The sequence below is a fragment of the Ambystoma mexicanum genome, chromosome 4q (assembly GCF_040938575.1).
Source record: "Ambystoma mexicanum isolate Mex_15411 chromosome 4q, UKY_AmexF1_1, whole genome shotgun sequence".
NCBI lineage: Eukaryota > Metazoa > Chordata > Amphibia > Caudata > Ambystomatidae > Ambystoma > Ambystoma mexicanum.
Genome location: NC_090928.1, coordinates 264827477 through 264847366, shown reverse-complemented (window position 1 = coordinate 264847366; position 19890 = coordinate 264827477). Strand labels below are relative to the sequence as shown.

The following is a 19890-nucleotide window of genomic DNA, read 5'->3' as shown; positions in this document are numbered from 1 at the left end:
TGAGTACTCCTCTTAGGGTCGCCTTGAAGGCATCCCAGAGGGTGTGTGTGCCCACCTCCCCATTGTCGTTAAGCTCACAGAACTCTATGGCATCCAGGACGGCCTGGGCATGCACCTCGTCTCTAAGTATGGCATTGTTACATCTCCAACGTTCCCTCCGTCCTCTACACCAGTCCCCTGCCAGGGTGACTCTGACCAGGTCGTGGTCCGACCAGGGAACGGGATCTATCCTGTAACCCGCTACGTGTGGGCGGAGGACCTCGTCCACGAGAATATAGTCTATCCTGGAGAAGGCTTTGTGAGTGGAGGAATAGTATGTAAAAGAGGGAGTTCCTGTTCGTGGGGTGGGCATCGTGTCTACCAGGCCCAGGCCCTCATTCACCCTCTGAAAGCCGCGTGACATGGTGTCTCCTGCGGGTCTGGGATTTAGAGCGCCCACCCGCTGTCTGTCTCTGGATGGGACGAGGACCATATTAAAATCACCTCCCACCACCAATGGACCCTGGACAAAAGTTTTCAACCTTTCCCCCACTCCCTCCCAGAATTGGGCCTGACCCTCGCTTGGAGCGTATACTACTGCCAAGGTTATGGGCGAGCCCTGTAGGGAACCTCGTACAAAGAGGTAACAGCCTTCGGGGTCCCTGAGAATGGAGTCCTTCTCGAATCCCAACCCCCTAGCGAACAGGATTGTGACCCCTCTTTTCTTACCTTTGTGGGATGCATAGTATATCTCCTCAATACCACCCCCCCGCACCCTGGGCTCCCTTCCCCTCGCCCAGTGTGTTTCCTGCACGAAGAATAGGTCCAGCTTTGCCCTCCTAAACTCTCTGCTAATTAGGGATCTCTTCGTGGGGGTGTTCAGGCCCCGTACATTCAGTGTTCCCACCCCTAGGGCCGGTCGGTCATCAGCCATAGTCACTGTCGCCTTCCCCCCTGGTCACCGGTGTCGCATGGTCGCTCCCTCCCTGCTTTCTGACTTTCTTTGTTTGGAAATTTTTGAAAACTTTCCCCAACTTACCCCCAACTCATTCCCCACCCCTAAACCCCCAACTTGTGCACAAACCCCCACCCCCCTACCCGGCGTCCAGCCGTGTAGTTCCTCCATTCCTGGATTGTCGGCTGGACCACCAGCCTGTTCCCTACGACCAGACGTCGATAGCAAAGCATGCTAACGTGAGCCCCCCCCATTTCGTCCCCCCCTCGAAAACCCCAGCTCGATCACTGCTTGAGGGGGAACTTAATTGTCCTCCGCTCCCAGTTGTCAGGGCCCGATCTGTAGATGGGCCGAGCTGACCCCTCCGCCCCGTGGGCGACCGTCCCCTGGGCCCCGGGTGATACTTCTCTCAACACTCATGATTGTATCCCCCCATATGACCCTTTATACTTGCAGATCGATGTGGTGCGGCAAGCAAAGCGTCCTTAGAGTCTACCTGTTGACTAGTCCCAACGATCCTCGTAGGGTCGCTGTTGTCAACCCTCCGATTCGACATGATCTTCCTCCATTGGTGTTGGTGGAGTGTTCAATTTCTTAAACTTTCTGGAGCCGGTTTTCCTTCTTCTGGAGTTAGGCTGGCTGGGGGTGCCCCTGCTGAGCGCTTCCGGGTCTACTGGCCCCCTCTGGGGGGCGGGATCGCCCACGAAGTCCTGAATAGCTCCCTTGATGTCCTCTTCCGTTACCAGCGTTGTGCGTTGGCCTGAATATTCAAAAGACAGGGAGAAGGGGTATCCCCATCTATACCGGACGCCCTTCTCCTTCAGTTGTTGTGTCAGGGGGCAGCACATCCTTCATTTAGCCAGGGTGTAAGCTGAGAGATCTTGAAAAATTGAGATTTGGGCGCAGTTGTAAGTTATCACCCCAGCCTTCCTCGCAGCCTCCTGAACTTTAGCTTTTTCGGTGTAATAGTGAAAACGGGCCAGAACCGATCTGGGGCTCCCCGTCCTCCCCCCGGCCCTGTGCACTCGGTCGAACGTGAGTTCTGTTGTCATTTCTTCCGCAAACAGGAGGGTGATGATGTCTCTCACCACTCGGGTCAACTCTCTCTCTGTCTCGCCTTCCGTTTCCGGGATCCCAAAGAACCTTAGATTGTTCCGTCTCTCCCTATTTTCATAGTCGTCCATTATCCTGGCTCTCTCCTTGTCCCTCTTTTCCAGAGCCGCAAGCCGTTTGCGAATTGGACCTCCTGAGATGAAGAGGACGATTGATAGTTTTCCACTTGTAGGACTCTGTCCTCGATTTTGTCCACTCTCTGGTCCATCTTCTCGAACTTCTGGGCGATATCGGATCTCATTTCTCTGATCTCCTGAAGAATGGAGGCGAAGCCTCTTTCCATCGTCATTGCGGGTCGGCCTGTGGGTTCAGGATGGGCCATGGTTCCGGAGAGGGTGGGAACCTCGGTAGTGATCTCTGTTTCTTGAAAGCGGAACATTTGTAGGGTCTTCCTCCAGCTCATGTGGTCCTGCTGATCCCCTGCTGCAGGGTCCGCCGCGGTCTGGGGGGCCCTTGGGGAATTCCGTGCTGCCCCGAGGCCAAACAGTTATCCATTTCGCCAGTGGAATTTATAGACGGTGATTTATCCCCTGCGCCAGCCAAGGACGGGGGCCTCTCACCTGGGTCGCGGGCAGCCAACGGGTTCGGAGGACCTTGGGGACGCCGGAGGCGTTTTCTAGTCCGCGAGAGTGTTGTGGTCGTAGGGTCTTTCACCAGTCTATGAGGGCGTGTGGTCCGTTGCGGCCTTGTGGCCCTGAGGGTGTGCTGTACTATCCCGGGGTCGTCCCGTTATGTGTTGCTCAAGTAGGGCTTGCAGGCGCAGGCTTTAACCCCTGTGGGGGATGGGGTAGGCCCCCAGGCGGGCACACGCTCCACCAACCGAGGACAGGGGCCTCTCACCCAGGTTGCCGAATCGCTGTCTCCTCCCGGGATAGTTCCCCCGGGTTTTTTTTTTTGTCTCCTGGCAGGTTCACGCCTCGGGGCCCAGCCCGGGGGCCTCCTCCTGCTGAGCCCAAGGCCGTGGGGGACCTCGCCGTCAGCTCTCCAGCTGGGGGTCGCTGTTGTGGCTCCGGGTGAGACCCAGGCTGGGGCAGCTCTCCCCGTTCCACGCCGTTGGGTCCCTGGGACGAGCTTGGGTATGGGGCCCCTCCAAGGGGGGCGGCGACGACAGACGCCTCGGTCCCCGGGGGGGCAGATCCGCCGCTCCCCCTAGGCAGAGCGTAGCCGGGGGCCTCCTCTCCTAGGCCCCCTCCGATAAGACCTGGTCTCTGGCGTTGTCTCCACGGGTCTGCGCCACCGCGCCGTGGGGCCCGGCGCAGAGTCACAAAAAAAAAGTCTGAGTCCTTCGTCCGAAGGCGGGCAGGGGAGCTGCCGCTGGTCCCCGCCCAGGGAACGCAACCTCCTCGCCACACGCCTTCCACCGCCAGGGTCGGGGGGTGGGCCTGGATCGTCTCCCCGACCTTCTTTCTGCGTAGGGCTCCTCCACTTCCTGCGCCGTCGAGAACGGCGTCAGCCCTATCGCGCACCGCCGCTCCTAGAACTCCGGTTCCGCTCGGAGTTGGAGGTCCGTTCTTTCGAGCCGGAGTGTCGCGGGGGGGTCACCAGCTCGTACCACCCGATGTGTTCGCTCGGGGGAGCCTCGGGGGTGGGGGGCTCTATCCCATGAATAGGCCCTGCCTCGGCGGGAACACCGCAATCAGGCAGCCATCGCCTGTGCGCCCCCTGGTGGCCTCCCGCAGAGAATAATTTTAAAGATATGTAAGGGAGTCATGGAGGGCAAACAAGGCTCCTCAAATAACACAAAGCCAGGGTGAAATTGGGTAGATTGGGTGGCAAGCCCCAATAGTAACTCATGTGAAAGACACTATCAACTGGAAGTATCATGCTTGGACCCAGGGTTATTTCCTGGCGCCCCGGCTGAGCCACGGACAAGCTTAGCACGCCTTTGTCACACTGCAGACGCACACGTCGTACACGTCCGCTATGTGTTCGTTCCCCCGGCACATAAGTGCAGACAATCACGTGGGGGAGCGATGCAGGAACAAAGAAGATAGAAGAAAAACTTCCAAAGAAGAACACAGTGATGCAGATAAAATGATGTTTTAAATGTCCCTAATACAATTCAAATATAAACAAAACAATTTCACACCAATCATCAAGGGGTTAGGCAAAAATTTGGGTCAAATGTCTACAATACTAAGCGTGAAACGGAGGCAAGCTAAATGAGATGGCTTCACCAAGTGTGACAGTCCCTTAAGCTGGACATAGGTGGACCGGATCTTAGCCCTATGCCTAATCACCGATCAGTCATCCTCAGTGAAATTTCCCCTTCAAATCCTGGAGAAAAGTCAAGCTTGATGAATGAGGATAGAAGTCAAGAAGACAGGAGAGTAGCATGGAAGGACCGTTTCAGGTATATCTTCACATCTATGTTCAATAGAGCTATGAGCCTGGCTTGGGTACAAAATTAGAGAGCTTTTCCTGGCTTAAGTATCAGACTGAGGAGAGCGTCACCCTTTGAGTCTGTGATTACTTGCGATTATTGGAAAGACCTAAAGCGCTCTGAGAGGGCCACCGTTTCTTTAGAAAGGTTTTTGTTAAAAAAGGATTATTATGCAATCCGGTCCCAGAGCTGTGTTTAATTTGAGAGGTGAAATGGCACTAATCACCTCTTTCTTCTTTGACAAGGCCTTGTCAGGAAGGGAGGGGGGACACAGGTCCAAATTCTAACCCCAATCTATGTGCCAAAGTACTTGGGTGCAGACACTCACCTTGCCTCATAGGGAAGCTCTCCACTCGTGCCATTCTGCACCTCTCCGGAGTGCCAAAGCATGCAACATGCTGGAAAAAAAGTAACTGTCGGCGAGCAATGAATTACAAAAGAAAGTAGCAAAGCGTGCCGAACATCCCAGGAGAAAACGGACACAGAGCCCTGTCGCAGGGGCACAGATTCTTCGAGTGAGGGTCACATCCCCCACTCCGTGGAGGCACACTGAACAGACTGGCACAGGTGTACCAAGCCAACAGACTTGTGGAGCTCCTTGGCTCCCAAGGGAATGCATGCAAAATAAGACCCACCCAAACCTATAGGGAAAACCCCTCAGCAGCAGCGATCAAATCGTATAACTGGACCCGATCACTGGAAGCTTCAAGATACGCAAGAACCCGCGTGGAGCAAGTATGCATGGCTTATTCCCTGTCTTATGTTATCACTGCATACACCCACCCTGGTAGAGAGAGCCAGAATTAGACTGGGAAGGGAGAAACAGCCCATACTAGGAAGGGAGGGGTGCATAAAGGCAGACAGGAAGCTAGACAATGAGGGTTACTTGAGTGAGGTCAGAAGGTGAGGTGGGGGTGGACCAATAGACCAGCGGGATGAGAGATGGGACCGCGACTTGTGTAGCCGGTTGGTGGAAAAGTTGAGGTATTGGCATCAAAGTAGAAGTGTTTCTGCAGCGTGAATTTGTGTGATTGTGTGGTGAGTGGGTTAAGAGCGTCAGTGTAAGGACTGACTGTGAAGTGGATGTTAGTGAATGGAAGGGGTGTTTGTATAGCAGATTGCAGGGAGGAGAGTAGTAGTATTAGTGGCGGTGGCAGGAGGAGAGAAGTGGTAGTAGTGGTGGTAGCGGTTAGAGGAGCATAGTGGTGGTGGTGGTGGTGGTGGTGGGAGGGGAGGGGGAGTAGAATAATACTGGTGTTTAGAGGAACGTAGTGGGCTGGAGCAGGGACAGAGAAGAGGAGTGGGAGGAGAGAAGACATCAAGGATGGAGGTAAGAATTAAAGGTGAACATGTGCATGAATGGAAAGGGATACAGTCAATGGAGTGGGTGAAAGGCATGTCCCAAAGAAAAGTAACTGGTTAGGAAGTATCAGGTGCAGTTCAGAGAGACATTGATTTAGGGAAACCCTCAAAAGCTTTCACCAGAAAATACAGTAGGTGTTAATGCACTAGCACTAACTGGAGTACTTATTGTCAGGTATGGAGGCTGGGGCCAGAGAGACACCAGCAAGGCGTGCAGGAGGGGGCCGGACAGAGGCAGGACTAAATTACCAAGGTTCCCTGGGAAGGCATTGCAGGGCGAACTGGCACAAAGCTGCAATCGGAAATAAAGTTTGCCGCCCGCCCGTGCCAGGTGTGGCTTATTGAGAAGATTACGGCACCGGCAGATGCAGCGAGGTGTGTGTATGGAACAGCGGCAAGAGACCTGGGCTCGGAGGCAGTGACGGCACATAACGTGGGGGGACTTCCCGAGCACGAAGTGTGAGACAGGAGACCCAGGCCAGTCGGCGGTGGTGCAGGCTGCTTGGTGTGATCGTCCCGGCCTACTCATCAGTATCCGCGTTGCCTTACCTGGTACCCGGACCTACAGTTAAGTGGTGTGGGGCAACTCGCTGGTCTTGTTATTGCCAGTCACGCCTGCACGTTTTCAGTATGGGTTATGGGCCTCGATACTTGGGCTTTTGGCATTAAGGAATTGGAGTGTCTATGAAACTCCTTGTGAAGGGGAACAGAGTTGTGAGCTCTGAGGGGTTATGTGCTCCAAGGATATGAACTGGTGAATTCAGTGTTAAGGAAACAGAGGGTTCCAAGAGGTGAAGGGAAAACATGGTTCACCTCGCAAAACCTGCAAGACCCTAACATGTGTAGGCGCTCCACCCATAAGGACAAGATTGCTTGCTCGCATATGTATTTTTTGCTTGTCTTTCATGCATCAATTCGCCTATCCGGCCATGATTTTAGTGTTTATGTTGGGAAGTGATTCCTACGCGTGTCTTCCATTTGTTCTTGTGTGTTCATGTTGTTATGCCGGTTACCTGCATATGTATCATGCTCAATGTTGCTAGGCCATTATCATGTGCAAGACTCAGTATCTGCTAAATCACTCATTATATGCTCTTGGGGCATACTGTGTGTAAAGTTTTGGTGACAAAGGGGACAGGTGGCAGAGATATTACTAGAGGACGGAGTAGGAGGTAGCAAGCAGGGTAGGTGCTCATAGGTCGGGTATTCCAGGATGTTACAATGTTTCTTGTGTATCAAGATATGTTTGTTCCTAAATTCCCCTTCCTACCTATCCAATCTGGTTATCCTAACCCTCTTTCTGGTGTTCCTAAACTCCCCCTTCTCAACCGCTCCCTCCTCCCCCCATTGGCTGCTGTCTGGTCACCTGTACATTATCAGGAACCCGTACCAACCACGGTGGGAGGGTTGAGTTCATTCGGCTTCTGTGGTTTCGCGAGTGGATGTCGGTACCCTTCCCTCACGCCTTGGCACGGATGACTGGGCTAGGCAGGCGGTCCCAAAAAAAGGTGACAATAGAGAGGGCCAATTATAGGGCCCTCAAGATTTTAACAAATATGCTTGTACTTTGCTTTAGAGTCGAAGTGGTCTGTGAGCCATCTGTGTCACGTGGTGCGAGAAGTGGGATTTGAGTTAGAACCTGATACAGAAGTCAACTGACGCCAGGATGAAGAGAATAACAGATACTGCAGGCTTCCCATTCAGATTACTGAGGAGGCTGCAGGCTGATCTGTATGGGGACAAGGTCGCAATTCCTCCCAAGAGCCAACCATTATTGTTGACATTACCAGAGGGGACTTACGGCTGAGTGGTGCCTAAATCGTGGCTGCCACAGAATTATTCCATGGGAGCTCGAGCAGGGTAATCGATTGGGATTATCAAGGTCATACTGTTGAACCTCGGGAATGTACCCTTTGCGCTGAAGGCCAACCTATTGCCCATTTTATCTGTGGACATGTATTGCTTTCACAGATCTTTTAGAAGTCGACATATTGGACAGTACTCAACGAGCGAAAGTAGGGTTCTAAGGATACTAAGGAAGTGCAAATGGGTGCCTGCGGTTGTCAAAATTAAAGCAGCCCTTTCTCTGAACCAATACTTCTTGCCTCCCATAACCTTTAACATGGTGCACATGGTAATGGGTGGAGTTTGCAGACTGTACCCTTCCACTGCTCTGCCAATTTGCAGATCCTAGTTTTGTTGCTCATAGGGTGCAATGCATCCATCAGTAACATTCAGTGAAGTGGGACCTGCAAGAGGCCAATGGTAGGGGGTGCAACTTGTTTTGCCTCCCCTAATACCCCCCATTGAAATGACTCCCATGAAGATTTCCTTCTGGAACACATACAAATCCCCTTATCCTCAAATAGTGACTAAAATGGAATTGGCCTGAACTTTGATATATTTTGTAGATACTATATAGGTTCCTGGAGTTTTTCCTCCAAAGGCTGGGATTTTTGTAATTAGCCTGATTTCTTATATACTTTAATGCAAGAGATCACTGTACTGCACTCCTGCCTATTGAAATTCTAGGTTAATGTGTCTGACTTTTGTTACATTGTATCTAATCATTCCTAGGAGTGTTCTGCGATCATGTAGATATTACTAGTTTGACCTTCTTTTGAGATTTGGTGGGCCCTTTGGACACAAGTAGTAACCCATTCTCACTCATTAAGTACTGCTTTGAGTATATTGTCACAGGGACGGATACTATGTTTAGCAAGAGGAGTAGGAAGGGTCTACGCAGGCCCTTTTACTGTGATGGATTGTTTTAGAGTATTTAAACTAAATTAATTATTTCCACATATTGTGTTCTTTGCAACTCTATAAGAATGAGTACATATTAAGGATGACTACTCTGCCATACTACAAATAAAAACCATTGGTCTGCCTTTTGATTGGAACATTGTGTACCCGTAGGATGGATGGATTCACACCCCTCACCAGAGGGCTTTATAAACATGTTCCTAACAGTTGTGTAGACCCATTCTCCATATTAGAGCTTTATATATCTCAGCTGAGTCTGTGTTGCATCTTCATTGTGATTATGTGACCGGCAGTAGATAATTGACTGTCTTTCAATACAAGTATCATTTTGCAGAAATTGCAGCCACTACTAACATCACCCATTACAAACATTGCAGTCCGCTTAGTTGCAGCAGAGTTATGTATACTGATAGCCCTGATGAAGAGAGGTTTTTTTCGGATCACGTGTTTGACACAGTGCTTTTAAAAAAAAATAATAATAATAATTTTAAACCAATTTATTCAAAAGAATTACAAATATCCAACACATACAATCTGTATAAAGATAAATATACAGTTCAAAATTCAAAAGATTATACATCATTTTTAAGAGAGAGCAACCAAAAAACAGCATTCCAATTGTTCAGTAAGGGGTGGGAAGGGAATGAAGAGAAAAAAAAAGAAGAAAGTTGTGAAAGAAAACAAATATATAAAACGGGGGGTGGGGTGCGTTGGGGCTGGGGTGTTTGGGCAGGTGAAGAAATTAGTGGAATGGCCAAAACCAGATACAAATCATACGAATCAATACAACAGTAACAATATGCCGGTAAATTATAAGAAGTTACTTATTTTTCGCAACAACTTCCTGCCAGAGCGAATGACTAAACCAAATCCATGCTCAGGAATGGACCCCAAATCTTAGTGCTTGTGTAATTTATGCTTTTTCAGGCTCATTTATATTCTGTGAACATTATAAATTAAGTGAGCACATTTGTAACTTGAACTTCAATGTTTATAATGTGAGAATAGTGTAGTTTTATTTTGCTGAGTGATGTTTGAAATCGAAACTTGAGGTGCTTTCTGCGTCTGGGATTTGAATTTGGTACGGTTTTCTGGCTTACTAGGCTTTTAAATTCATAGTGATCACTGAAATTGTGACTGGTGGACGTCCTTTCTATTTAATCTTACTTCTGCATGGATGTTTAGTGAATTGCAGACTGTATCCTCTTTACGGTTTTCTGTAGTTTTTCATTCAGCAAGAATGTTTTTAGATTTCAATTGGGAGATTTGCTGTTCTTCTTTCCCAATAGATTCCTTTCAGGAGAGAGAACCTGGCATAACATAAATGTTTGCAGGGCCCTTGGATTCTTCCCTGGACTGCTTCAAGAAAAGCCGGCTTTCACGCATCATTTTTTGACAATCGGTTGTCATTTCACTGGCAAAGTCACCCGATCCACCTTCCATGTCCACCCAATTCCCCCTTTCTTGACTGCCCTCTCAACCAAAGGGAAGATTCCTGGTCCGATCATCTGAAAGGGACATGGCGCTGTGTAATGCTAAGCCTTGTCTTTTCAATTCAAGATATGTTTTCCCCCAGAATCATCAAGGCGTCGCCCTGACCATGTGCGCTGTGCTTTAGTCTTATTTGGGAAAATCAGTACTGCCCCAGTTTCAGATTAGTTTAAGATCTCCATCATCAAAGTGTGTATGTGTTACAGGTAGGTGGAAGATTTCATGTTTGACTCTTAAGTCTACAGCCATCAGATGGCTGTATATGATTGCTATTGCACTACAGATTAAGACTATAGGCTTTCAGCATTCATTAGAATGAGCAGGGTCAAGAAAAAAAATAAGCTACTCTAGGAACATGGAGGACTCCTGCAGGACTCAGAATTTCATGACCAATGATGTAGATTATTTAACGACAAAAGACACGGTAAGGGATGGTTCCTCATTTCCTCCAGACAGTATCAAGAGACCGGAGAAGATTGCGGTTTGCCTGATCTCACAGGCCACATACCAATTCAGCAATACCACAAAAGGTTGCAAGATCTTATTTGCGACCAGACTTTCCTGAAGGATTTCACACAACTGTTATTTTTGTTAACTCGTGCATTGTCCCGCTCCCTTTTCTGTGCCGATTACCTGTCAATGAATTGGTGCTATGTTCTGGTGTTTTGGGTGGTTTATTTTTTTCTTCTCCAATATCTGCAATTGCAGAGCTATTCAAGCCAAATCCTAGTTTTATTTTCTTGTTATATAAACGTGTGCTTCACTTGAGGCCTTTTCTACTGTTAGCTATCCTACTTATGCAGTTTTTATCTATATAATCCTTGAACCGCAGGCTCAGTGATGTGTATTGTAGAGCAGATCATATCTGAATCCTTTACTGTACCCTAGCAAATAAGTGGATTACATTCTGTTTGTTAGAGCATAGGGACAGAATAATTTGTGTTTGCTCACATCTTGCTTTTACTTTCAGAGCATTCATTCTGTCTGGAGGAGAAGCTCTGATGAGGTAAGAGACACAGGTGGTTAACTCTGTATTGCATGACCAAATCTGACATTTTGCCTTTCACATTGTCTGCAGTAACTGCCCTTTCCAGATTAATACTGATATATTAATGAGTGGTGCTTTGGCCATATGGCTGTGCTACTAATTGCCAGGCACTTTTTTCATTTGTGTATGATACTCCAGCAGAGTGTGTACGTGTCTGTGTCGGTGTGTGCATCATTTCTTCTTCGCAGTTGGCATTTGTTGTATTATCTGAATTGGTTGATTTTCCTGTTTTTCCCTGCTCCTTTGTTAATGTTATTTAGCTTCAATACATGAATGGTCTGTGTTGGTTAATACCTTTTTAGATGAAGCATAATTACCACACTCCCCACCCAGTTGCAACTTGATTCACACATTGACCTCCATTCCAGTTTAGATTGCAACCAGGCTAAGCAAAGATATATGAACCTGATGCAATCCTCTAATATATGATCCTTAAGTGAGAATGGTTTACCTACTGTCCTAATCATCTATGACCTTCTCACAGAGTTTAGCCGCTTAGGTCACACTGTACTGCCTGATTTGTTATATGTTGTTGCCTGTTTCACAGAGACTCCAAACACTAACCCCAATCCTCCTCTTATTACAGTTGTCCTGAATCACTGAGACACATTGCTCTGACTGTACACAAGCATTCCATAAGGCTCTTCGTTTATGCTCACCCTGCGTTGCCTCTGCCATCCTCTAAAGCAGTGCCATGCCTACTATTACAAATGCAAGCAGAGAGAACATCAGACTTTACTAGAAACTCTCATCTGAGACAGATCCTTACTTAAACGGCTGGATATCAGATAATCCAGCCATGGTTGGTTCCCATCTGGCTGGACCTCAGCAAAAATGCATCTTAAATGGCACAAACCTCATCACAAAATCCTGCAACCCTCTTTAAGCATATGCTGCATACCCTTCTTCCCTTTAACACTAGAATTAATGTTAGGGTTTTTCAAAGTCACTACCTTTGGAAGAACAAAGGAGGAAGAGGGCACTGTTGTGTTAACACTTAGCAGAACTAATAAGGAAACGATCCACACAGGGAAGCTATACATATAACAATATTACAATACTGTGTGAAGGCACACTTTACATTTTTCAAAGTACTTAGAACATATTTAGAACTGAGGTAACCCACCATGGGTTGCACAGTACATTCGAATCACAAGCGGTTGGTCAAATGATAAAGGTATTCTCCAAAGTAGGAAGAACAGATGTTCAGCAGACATCAGGACATTGACCGTATAATTTATAAGGCACCCATCACCATATACTGAAAGACGTTAATCCCTAGCCTGAACTAAGTTTCTGGTAGTCTTCTACGTGTCCCAAAAAGGTTCCTTTGGAAATTAGTGGAGGGCCCACTCGGATAGTGCAGGAAGAATACTGAAGCTAGTGCAGGGCAAGTGCAGCATGCACAGTGGGAACCTATGGGTCTAAAGTCAGTTGCCAGTGAAAGGAGAAGCAGATACCACCTGTGGGCTTCCAAAAGATGACACACGGATATGCTGACCTGGACCCCACCATCCTGGGCCACTCCTGGATGCTCTAAGGTAAACAGTACTTTTCTCCCAGTGCAACCCCAATGGCGGGTGGTGGGGCAATAGAGGTGGTGGTTCATGAGCTGTGACCTCAGGTAACCAACCTAAAAGCTAAGAACAGTTCTATGTGACAGTAAATTGCTGGTAAAGACGTGCTTCACCCTTGTCACTGTGCAGGGTCATCTGGTTGCTGTGCAGGTTCAAGGTTGCTCACTGATGGTCATCTCTAGGTTCCTCTGGAGACCTCGGACTGTATGAGGGGACCCATATTTGGTCCCACGACAAAGGAGAGAGCTTCACAGACGCATGCCTTCCTTTGACACTGGACGGAGTCAGGAGGCACTCAGCAACGCAGCGGCAAGTCTTCGGTCTTTCAGCAAGTCCATCTCCTGGTGAAGGGCAGCAGAGCAGATTTCCACTGTTCCAGCAGAGCTTTTAGGACGCTCACGAAAGGTTCCAGCTGATTGGCCCGCCAGAAGTCCTTGCAGAGATAAATTGGGTCTGGGCCTTGCAGCGAAAAGCTCTGACGACTAAAAAGAGGCAGTGTACCTTGAGCAGGACAGCTGACTTGTTGATCCCAAAATTCAGAGAGAGGAAGGCACCCCACAGAGGTCTTTCCTGTTGATAAGAAGGTCGAGGTTTTCAACAGAGTGGTATTGGCTGAGCCAATGCTGGTTTCTGCAACAGACCTCTGGCATCTCTCGGTCATAGTCTTCTTTGGATCTTCTTTAGCTGAAGTGGTCAACTCCAGCTCATCCCCTTTATATCCAGACCCCAGCCCTCCAATATGGACACTTGCAATGTTCAAACTTGGAGGTGGCTGTCCAATAGTGGACATTCAGCCTTCCAGGATCTGCCCCTAGAGAAATGTGGATTCAGGGTAGACTGCACAAGCCCTCCTCTCCTCCCCCTACTTCCTGCCAGTGCGCGCACATAAGGGAGATTCTTTGCAGGCTGGGTGCATGAAGAAGAAAGGGGGCCTTTTGCCACCTAGCAAGGTAGGATGGCCAAAAAAGGATAAACCATTTTGAACAGGACTTAAACACACACAGGGGCCATTCTGAGTATATGGTCCCCTTAAGTGCGTTATCACGGCTAAAAAGGCAGCCTGGCAGAATGCATCCAGAAAAAGGGTGAAAATGTAACAAGTGCCACCAACCTATTCAGAGGATGCCTGGAATGTAGCAGAAAGGCTACTTGGAATCAAGAGCAGGGGATACAGTGTCTCCACAGTACTCCATCCAAGATGGCTTGTGCTGGAAAGGTAAGGGTAAAGTGCATATCGTATGAAAAGGAGATAACCACTCCTGTACTGGTAGACCTAAGGACTAACCAGTGAACCCAAAATGACATTGCAGAAGGGACCCTAAGGGTTTCCTGCCAGCACATCACATAAGGTGAGGGTGCTGCCATAGGAAGGGAAGCCAAAACAAAGGGCCCACAATGGAACCTTCGGAAAAGGGTTCTGTGTGTCCGAGAACAAAAGGAAATTCAGGAGGTGAGTGAGATGAACAAAAAAGTGTCTTACTCACCTTTACAGTCTATGAAAAAACTCAATCAGTCTAGCAATAGTGCTGGGGGGCTCAGGACAGAGAGGGTACGATTTGCAAAATGAAAATCTCTAACAGTTAAGACTGGTGACCTGCTTTGGCAACACCTTTTCATTTTCCCCCACATATGCATAGTTGTACAGTCTGCATTCATTGCCTTCTATTATCTCTCATCAAATGGACCAGGAATACCTAACTGTTGCTTTTCTCCAGTAGATAGAACTTAAAAAGCCACGCCAACAAAATCTCTCCCATCTGCAATGTATCAATGAATGTAAAAGCTCTGGTGAGCTGTTATGCATAACAATACATTCATTTTTCTCCATCATCTAAGTAATGTGATGAATCGAGACAATTTGTCCCTTCTCCCCAGAGGGGGTGGGGAGGCGCACCCCCTTTGAGGCTAGGAAGGTGAGCCCGCTGAGCAAGACACTCCCTAAGGGTCTGAACAAGTGGGACCTCACTGGGAGTGACTCGCTTCTGGCCTCTTGCAGACAAGTTCTCCCTTTCTGATAAGTAATTCCTAGTCCATTGTACGTTATCTGCCTACTTGGGAAATGGAAAGTCTATTACTTCTGTTTTGAATCCACCGAATACTGACATTCTTCAATCTTTTTCGCTTCAGTTAATGCTGGATCTCACCTGAATTCCACGGTCAAAAGAGGACACCCCCCTTTTGTTTCTGATGACGTGCATAAAATCACAAGAAAAACGGAACGAAGAAGAGTGAATCCTACGAAGAGGTGAGTCTCTGACAAGGAGACGTCCTGGAGGGGCAAAGCCACGCTAGATCATGGAGTCAGTGGTAGCGTGGAGAGCGAATGAGGTGCTTGCAAGATGCTGGAAGGCTGGCGTCCTAACCTGATGCTGTGATGGGCCTGGGACCCAGTAACTGATGCCAAGACCAGACTGAAGCAGAGAGCAAATCCATTAGCTCTGCGTGAGAAGTGTATTAGCTGCCGAGCTGAGCAGCAGAAGGGGAAGCGAGCACTCCTGAAAAGGTAACGTCGGAAATGGAGAAACCAAGCAACTTAAAATATCCAAGACTGGGAAAGACTATCAAAGGTTGCAGAAGCCGAGAGAGTTACAGCCACTCTAGTAACCCAATTGTTGATGTGAGCAGGCACCAAAGCAAGACCCTGCAGGATAATATATACAACAGGGCAAGATGACTTTCGGAAAGCCCTAAAACGATAAAAACCTTGTAAGAACTATATTTGTTAAAACCTTCATTTGGAAAGAAAGGTAGAATTTGGCGAACCTTTATTTTAAAACCTTCTTCAAGAAATAGACAGAAAAATTGACTAACTTTTTTTTTTAAAACCTTGTATTTCCAGTGGAAAAGGAAACTGCATGGAGTATATTTATGAAGACTGAGAACCATGACATGCAGAACCTGCAGAGAGTCCGAGGACTGTATTGCAAGGACATGGTTAACTTTGATGAACTTTTAAAACCTGCTTCTTGGAGAAGATCCAGGTGTTCAGCCAGGCGGAAACCAAACACAGAAGCTATTTCCATGCCGCCTCCTATTTCTTAAAGTGGTAGGGCCAGTTAGTTGGTTAGGTTTCAGACTAAGAAATGTTTTCTTTTGAGCACCATTAGTTTTAGATCCTGGGTAGGGAACTTCCCTCATGGAGGTAGGGCTAGATAGTCAAAAAAGGAGCTCTGAAAACCTCAAGAAAATGGACCAACTGAGCACAGAGAGAGGAAGGGTAGTTCTTGTAGCAGAGAGCTAGTCCAATGAATGAAATGGTGCCAAAGGGTAAACGTCTCTAAGAGGATTGCTTGTCAAAGCTAAGGTGCCATGAGTGGCACGCAGACAGCCAGAGATGTTCCCGCAATAGGAGGCAGCTGTTCCATAGGAGAGAGGTACAAAGTCTCCCCAAGCCCTAGACAGTGGAGGCCTGAGAGAACTCATGTGGAACCACAAGAAGAGATACAGGGGTGCTGTTTGAGGAAATTCGGAATAAACTTCCCCAGAATAAAGTAAAAGTACCATAGAAATTGGGAATGGGCAAGGAAGGAGGAGCACGTAGCTGCAAGGGAATGGTGGAACAGAGATAGTTTCTGTCCAGAGAGAGGAAGAGAAAACAGGAATGGGCCACCGTGGGATGGACTGGAAACCCACAGCAAAGAAGGGATATACCAATTTTTCAGAACTAAACAGAATAACAGGGAGCCCAGCCATTAAGAAAACAACCCTCAGCTAAGGGTGGGAAGAAAAGGAATGTCAGGGAAACAGAAAAAGGAGAGCAAAAAGAAATTCGGCAACAGAAGTCTAAAATGTTCAAGGGAAAAAGGCAACTCCAAAGCCAAGAAGCACAAAGAAAAATGTTGTCTAGCACTATCCTGATTTCTAAACTGTTTGATAACGGACTTCAAGACCTAACCTAGAAGTTGTGCCTTTTCCGAGTCTCTCTCATTCTTGTCACCTCAGTTGGCCACCTTTGCATGGAGTCTATCCGTTCTTGTACCATTTCCATCTGTTCCACACACTCCATCTTTCCCTTTGACATGGACATTAAGGCACCCCTCCCTGTTACTCTCTTAACCGCAATTCTCTCCTATTATCTTCTCAGAGTTTATAGTTGATCACACCCAGACCTGCATGAATTAGAGAAATTAGATCTTGTGGATGGAAATGCAGAATGCTTGTTTCACCAGCATCACCTCACTAGCCCTCCATAAGGAAAGGGCCTGCCTCCTCCCGCTGTTCAACACAAATGCTCCCAACTTTCAACTCCCCCATCCCCCAATGTAACTTCTAACTGAGAAAACCACATTCCTCTCTAATGAATATCCCACTCATTTTTGTTGAGAAATCCAGTGTAATGTCAATGTATTGCAGAAGTCCTAAGACGATAAATGTGAATAAAATAGTAAACTGCTGTGTATGCTCTCTGTGAGCAGACTCCGACCTGGAAACAAAAAGGCTTCAATTGGTGTTTGCTGTGGCCATAACAATTATGAGGGTACAAATCTGAGGGTACAGGACAGTGGAGCAGACTTTGCACAGAGCCCTTTTTCCTTCATGTCATTCTTACTTCATAAAATAACATAGTGCCTGGCTGTACTATCCTCCAATACCAGGCACATGCTGCTGAGGGTCCCCCACCACTGTTGCCCCCTAAAACTGCTATGTAGAAAAAGATTATACATCTTCTGTGAAGCATTTTTATTAGGGGAGTTTACCTAAAGTACACTTGTTAGTATCCGTCTGTACTATTCATGGAACCTTGTTAGAGTGGCAAAGCAGTCAGGCTTATCATAAGAGGAAGATGTGGGCTTTAGGTAAGTACACTGAACCCAGTTAGTAATGCAATTCAAAGAAGCACTTTCACAAATAATTGTATATAAAATTTGCATTTATAATATTTACATGAGATGTTTTAAAATACTTAGCACATTAAACCAAAATGCACACGATTACTTGTAGATGCTTTACAAAGGGTGCCGCTTCGTTTGTAATTGCTTGTGGTTACAATTGTTACAGCGTTTGACACTAATGACAGTTCTATCGTATTATCGGAACTAACACACACTCACGTAAAACAGAGGAAATTGTATTTAGTTAGCAAAACCACATAAGATAGTCTTTTAGGAAGAAAAGCAGTTGGTTAGTCAAACAGTAGCAAAGCTTAAGATTTTAGAGCGGTTTCAGAGCAAACTAACACTTTTAAAGTCCTAACTAGCAGCAAAGGTCAGTTCAGAGGGCTCAAAGGTTTAGAAAGCAGGGAAATAGCAAACGTTCTGAACCGCAGAGACCCTGTTAAAAGACTCGCAAATGGGACACAAGCAGAAGCTTGGGTCGGAGGTAAGAGGTGACACCCTGAACACCTCTTTGTGCATTCCAACTCTCTGTAGCGACTTCACGATTTAAGGTAAGCAGTACCTTTTCACCCCACATTACCTTGGGTTAAAAGAAATGTTTGTGGCTGGATTCTCCTCTGTGCAGCAGTGATCGACCCGGCCTCCGGATTCCATGGTCTGGTGAAGAAAGGCAGGACAATGAACGAAATGTCACTGTTGAAGTCTTGAGAGAGGACCTCTAGCATGGATTTCTTCAACTCTTCTGGTCAGTCTGCGGTTTTGGTGCCTTTTCTCTGGCACCAACAACGTGATTTGCCCGGTCAATCTTCTTCAATTCCTGGAGTCCTGCACTCTGGTGAGGGGACTTGGATGAGTCGGATTGTGTTTCTGGGGGTTCATATCGAGCTCAGCAAAGACTTTGATGGATTCAGCCTTGGTAAAACGATGCACTACGATTGGGTCGGAGGTCTTTTGGCATTCGCGGTATGCAGCTCTGGAAAGTCACAGGACCTCGGGAGATGGCTCAGACTGTAGTTCATCACAGGCCTGGTTGGTCCCACCAGCCAAAGGGAAGGAGTCATTCTCTGTGGAGCTCCTCGGTCGAATAGAAAACGTGGTCAAAGCAGCAGTGGTCGCTTCAGTGTTGCAAACGGTCTGACGGCGTCTCTGGGCATCTTCTTCTTTGGTTACTTAAGTTTGCAGTGGTTGACTTGCCTTTCACCTTAGGTACCTCATCTTTTATTCAGTTTCAGCACACACTCCTCTGCAGTCTCTCTCAGCAGTTTACAGAAAGGGGCGGTTGGCTGTCCAATTAGGACAGCGAGATCCCCCAGTGGGAGTTGTTCCATTCAGGCACTCGGGCAGACAAAGGGCAGGTGAAAAACTCCTCCCCCGCTTCCTGTGTGCCCAGACACGATGGAGCCTAGGCTGGGACACCCGGGGGTGTTCCTGCCAACGGGCCTCCCCCTCCCAGAATGGTAGAGGAAGGGCTAACAAAGAACAACCACTCTAGAAATGGCGGAAAAAGAAAGGAACCACCATGTTAGAACATAGGTGACCCTCTTGTGCACAACGGAAAATGGGAATACAGTCTGCAGTAAAAAATTACACAATAGTTGGTAGAACATGTCCATCAACACCAGCCATAACTGGAAGGTTGTCTATCTGACTAAAAAATCACAGGAGCAGAGAGAAGGGGGATACTAGGTATCTCCTTGGCACTCTACATAAGTGGTGTGTACCAATCTCCAAGAATAAAATTTTTGGAGGGATACAAAGTATCCGTAAAACCTGTAGTTACTCAAGGATAAAGAATCTCAAACGAGAACCTAAAGGGTGCCCAACAACACTGCCCATAAGTAGCTGTGTGCTGCAAAAGTTCAACACAGATGCCTTTATAGAGGTGTGGAGGAAAGTACAATCCATAGTAAAGGATAAAACCGAGAACAGCGTTCCAAAAGTCGGAGCAAATAAGAATGAATGAGTGGAAAAAGACTCCACTCGTTCAGGATAGAAAGAAAAGGGTCCAGAAGTCCAGCTAAAAGTGCTGGGTGTGTAAATAGAAGAGGCGTTGAAGCATAGCAAAGATAAATCTTCCTAACAATTGTCTGTTCACATTAACAGAGTCAGAGGATTTCTTATGACCGCTTGTGGGCACTATGCTCTGTCCAATGTGAGGAGGATTAATGTGTGCCCCATCTGGCAATGTTATAGCATAGGAAGAATAGCAGTAGATGTATGGATAAAAAACACGCTGCACCATCATTCAGTAGGAGGGTGCAGGATCGTTTTCAAATGGAAGGGAAATCTGCAATATCGTACACATGAAATATGATGGGAGCATTTGCAAAGCCTAATTTATCAGAATATATTCATACCTCAGTACAGTGTGCAGCATGGTC

At 47.3% G+C, this 19890-nt stretch overlaps 1 protein-coding gene across 3 annotated transcripts in view; it reads left to right on the top strand.

Moving 5' to 3' along the window:
• The window catches only part of TMEM87B (transmembrane protein 87B), a 919680-nt gene that overhangs the window by 244542 nt on the left and 655248 nt on the right, over positions 1–19890 (top strand). For all 3 annotated transcript variants that reach the window (XM_069607836.1, XM_069607835.1, XM_069607834.1), the window contains one exon: positions 11020–11055. In XM_069607836.1, coding sequence (XP_069463937.1) covers positions 11020–11055 — 36 coding nt within the window. The remainder of the gene's footprint in view (positions 1–11019; positions 11056–19890) is intronic.